Raw genomic sequence first — 3008 nt, 5'->3', positions numbered from 1 at the left:
CGTGGATGCGTGGATTGCTTCCATATCTTGGCCATTGTGAATAATGTTGCAATAAGCATGGGGGAACAGATCTCTCTTTGGTACTCTGCTTTCATTTCCTTTGGGTATATACTGGGAAGTGGGATTGCTAGGTCCATGTGTTAGCTCTATTTCATCTTTGAGGAACCTCCACACTGTTTTCCATAGGGGCTACACCAATAGACACTTCGGCCAACAGTGCAATTTTTGCACTGCCTTTCCAACTTTGAATTTAGCACTTCTGTACCAATTTTCTTCTAATTGTTGCAAAATTGGTGTTTCTTTTGTCATCTGTTTTCAAACATTCTGTTTGCTTTTTTTAGAATTAGCTTTTAAACGTTCTTGAGGAGACTTTCTGCTGCCATGAAGTCTAACCACTGTGGTCCCCAGAAGGCAAGTTGTGCTGTCATGACCTTCTGCCCAACCGCGGAGGAATTTAAAGATTTCAATAAATACATTGCTTACATGGAATCCCAGGGTGCACACCGAGCAGGCCTCGCCAAGGTGATTCCACCCAAGGAATGGAGGGCCAGGCCGACCTATGACGACATCAGTGACATCCTAATTGCAACTCCCCTCCAGCAGGTGGTCTCTGGGCAGGCAGGTGTGTTTACTCAATACCATAAAAAGAAGAAAGCCATGACAGTGGGCGAGTACCGCCGTCTGGCAAACAGCGGGAAGTATCAGACTCCACCACACTCGGGGTTTGAGGATTTGGAGCGAAAATACTGGAAGACGCGTCTCTATGATTCTCCCATCTATGGCGCTGACATCAGCGGCTCCTTGTTCGACGAAAACACCAAAGAGTGGAACCTGGGACACCTGGGAACCATCCAGGACCTGCTGGAGCAGGAGTGCGGTGTGGTGATCGAGGGCGTGAACACCCCCTACCTGTACTTCGGCATGTGGAAGACCACGTTCGCCTGGCACACGGAGGACATGGACCTGTACAGCATCAACTACCTGCACTTCGGGGAGCCCAAGACTTGGTACGCGGTGCCCCCGGAGCACGGCCAGCGCCTGGAACGCCTGGCCAAGGAGCTCTTCCCGGGCAGCGCCCGCGCCTGCGAGGCCTTCCTGCGGCACAAGGTGGCTCTCATCTCGCCCACGGTGCTCAAGGACAACGGGATTCCGTTCAGTCGGATCACGCAGGAGGCGGGCGAGTTCATGGTGACCTTTCCCTATGGCTACCACTCTGGCTTCAACCACGGCTTCAACTGCGCGGAAGCCATCAACTTCGCCACCCCGCGCTGGATCGATTACGGCAAGGTGGCCTCCCAGTGCAGCTGCGGGGAGGCCAGGGTCACCTTTTCCATGGACGCCTTCGTGCGCATCCTGCAGCCCGAGCGCTATGAGCTGTGGAAGCGCGGGCAGGACCGGACTGCCGTGGACCACACGGAGCCCGTGGCGCCCGGCGGTCTGGAGCTGAGCGCCTGGCGGGAGGTGCGCGGCCCCGGGAGAGGCACGTGGAGCCTGCGGCACCTGCCACGGCGCCGGGCCCCACGGGCCCCGCGACCCGGGGCGGCTGGCTGGAGCCCCCGCCGCCGGCGCCGCCGCCTGGCTCCGTGCCAGGCCTCCCCGCACCCCTTACCCGCCCAGAGTTCTTCCTCTGCTGCCCAGTGCGGGGCTGTCCCCGCCCGCCCCTCCGGGGAGCCTGGCCCCACTGGGCCACAGCCCCCCACTCCCTGTGCCCCAGGTCCCCGGCCCTCCCCTGGCAGGTGTGGTCCTGGTCGTCGTCCTCGGGAACAGGGGGCTCAGGGGGCTCAGGGGCCTAGCCTCCAAGCCCGGGCCAAGAGGCGTGTCTTGGGGGGAGCGGGGTACCCAGCTCCATACTCGGAGGCTCAGCCCTTTCCTGTGGATGGAGGCTGGGTGGACAAGGCAGCACCACTGAGCCTTGGATTCCGGTTTTACGCTCAGGCTTCTGGGTGCTCCTGTGCCCCTGATCTTCAACCCTTAGGGCCCCCATTGGATCCTGATTATCAGATGCACCCTGGCCCGTGCCTGCTATCCCTGGACAATATTAGAGTCAGCTTCTCTGACAGTATTCCCCTCGCTCTTCCTGATGTCGCCAGAACGCAGAAAACATTCCCCAGGAACGCTGATGGGCACTGCAGGGCCCCTCTAACCCTCTCGAGGTTGGTAATGATGGACCACACTTATGCCTCTATGAATCCGACGCCAGTTCCAGCTGCCAGCGTCTCTTCCGTCCCTGATTCTGATCCTCTGGGATTAAAGCCAAGGGCAGCTGCGCTCTTTGAATCCTGGGATTTGTTCAGGCCTGATGGAAGATCTTCAGCCTTTGAGCTGTTGACTTTTGAAGACTTTGCCCAATATAGCTGCATCTGACTGTCAACCTGGGAAAGTGTAGGCTGGGCCTATCCCAGTAGAGGGGCTTTGTCTTCTAGAAAAGAGAGGTTACCAAAGTTGCCAGGGACTTTCTCCCGCTTGGACAGCCAGGACTCCCAGTGAGTGGCTCCCAACAGCTGCCCACAGAATGCTGTAGTACTTCTCAGGGAATCTCAGCTCACCCCTGAAGACCAAAAGGTCTTTGGACTCTGCCTTGGCCTAGATGCCATGAACGCTGCTTGTTTCTGAGGTCCCCCCCCCCCCCCCCGGATATCTGCCCTGCAGTAATTCGAGGCAACACTGGATGTTGCTGAGAATCTGACCGAGCCCCTCCATCCTCATATTACATCTGGGCCTCTAAGTCACTGATCCTGGCTGCCCCTGGACATTGCCACAGCCACAACTGAGCCCCAGAAGCTTCTTCTGCTTCGGCAGCTCTGATACACCCCACCTTTCAGGCCACTGCTCAGGCTGAAACCAGAGCGCATTGAGTCTGTCAGCCAATTCCACCTCAGGGATGTTTTTAACTTTATTGATGTTTCTTAAAGTTGTTATCTATACTGTGTATCTGCAAAGCAAAGAAAGGTTAAAATTCTTAAAATAGATTTTTACAATGTATTTAAGGGGTGCCTGGGTGGCTCAGT

General features: G+C 56.6%; 1 protein-coding gene across 1 annotated transcript; it reads left to right on the top strand.

Annotated features, from left to right (window-relative positions):
- The first annotated feature begins 381 nt into the window (after positions 1-381).
- Positions 382-2364, top strand: LOC131831824 (lysine-specific demethylase 4D-like). Its single transcript, XM_059174175.1, has one exon. The coding sequence runs from the start codon at positions 382-384 to the stop codon at positions 2362-2364; it is 1983 nt and encodes a 660-aa protein (XP_059030158.1).
- Positions 2365-3008: the final 644 nt, after the last annotated feature.

The sequence above is a fragment of the Mustela lutreola genome, chromosome 1 (assembly GCF_030435805.1).
Source record: "Mustela lutreola isolate mMusLut2 chromosome 1, mMusLut2.pri, whole genome shotgun sequence".
In the NCBI taxonomy this organism is placed as follows: Eukaryota; Metazoa; Chordata; class Mammalia; order Carnivora; family Mustelidae; genus Mustela; species Mustela lutreola.
The sequence above is the reverse complement of the archived record's forward strand: the minus strand, read 5'-3'. Positions and strand labels throughout refer to the sequence as shown.

Bases quoted from the DNA above. Each gene is read 5' to 3' on its own strand.
- LOC131831824 (XM_059174175.1), top strand. From the start codon at position 382: ATGAAGTCTAACCACTGTGGTCCCCAGAAGGCAAGTTGTGCTGTCATG.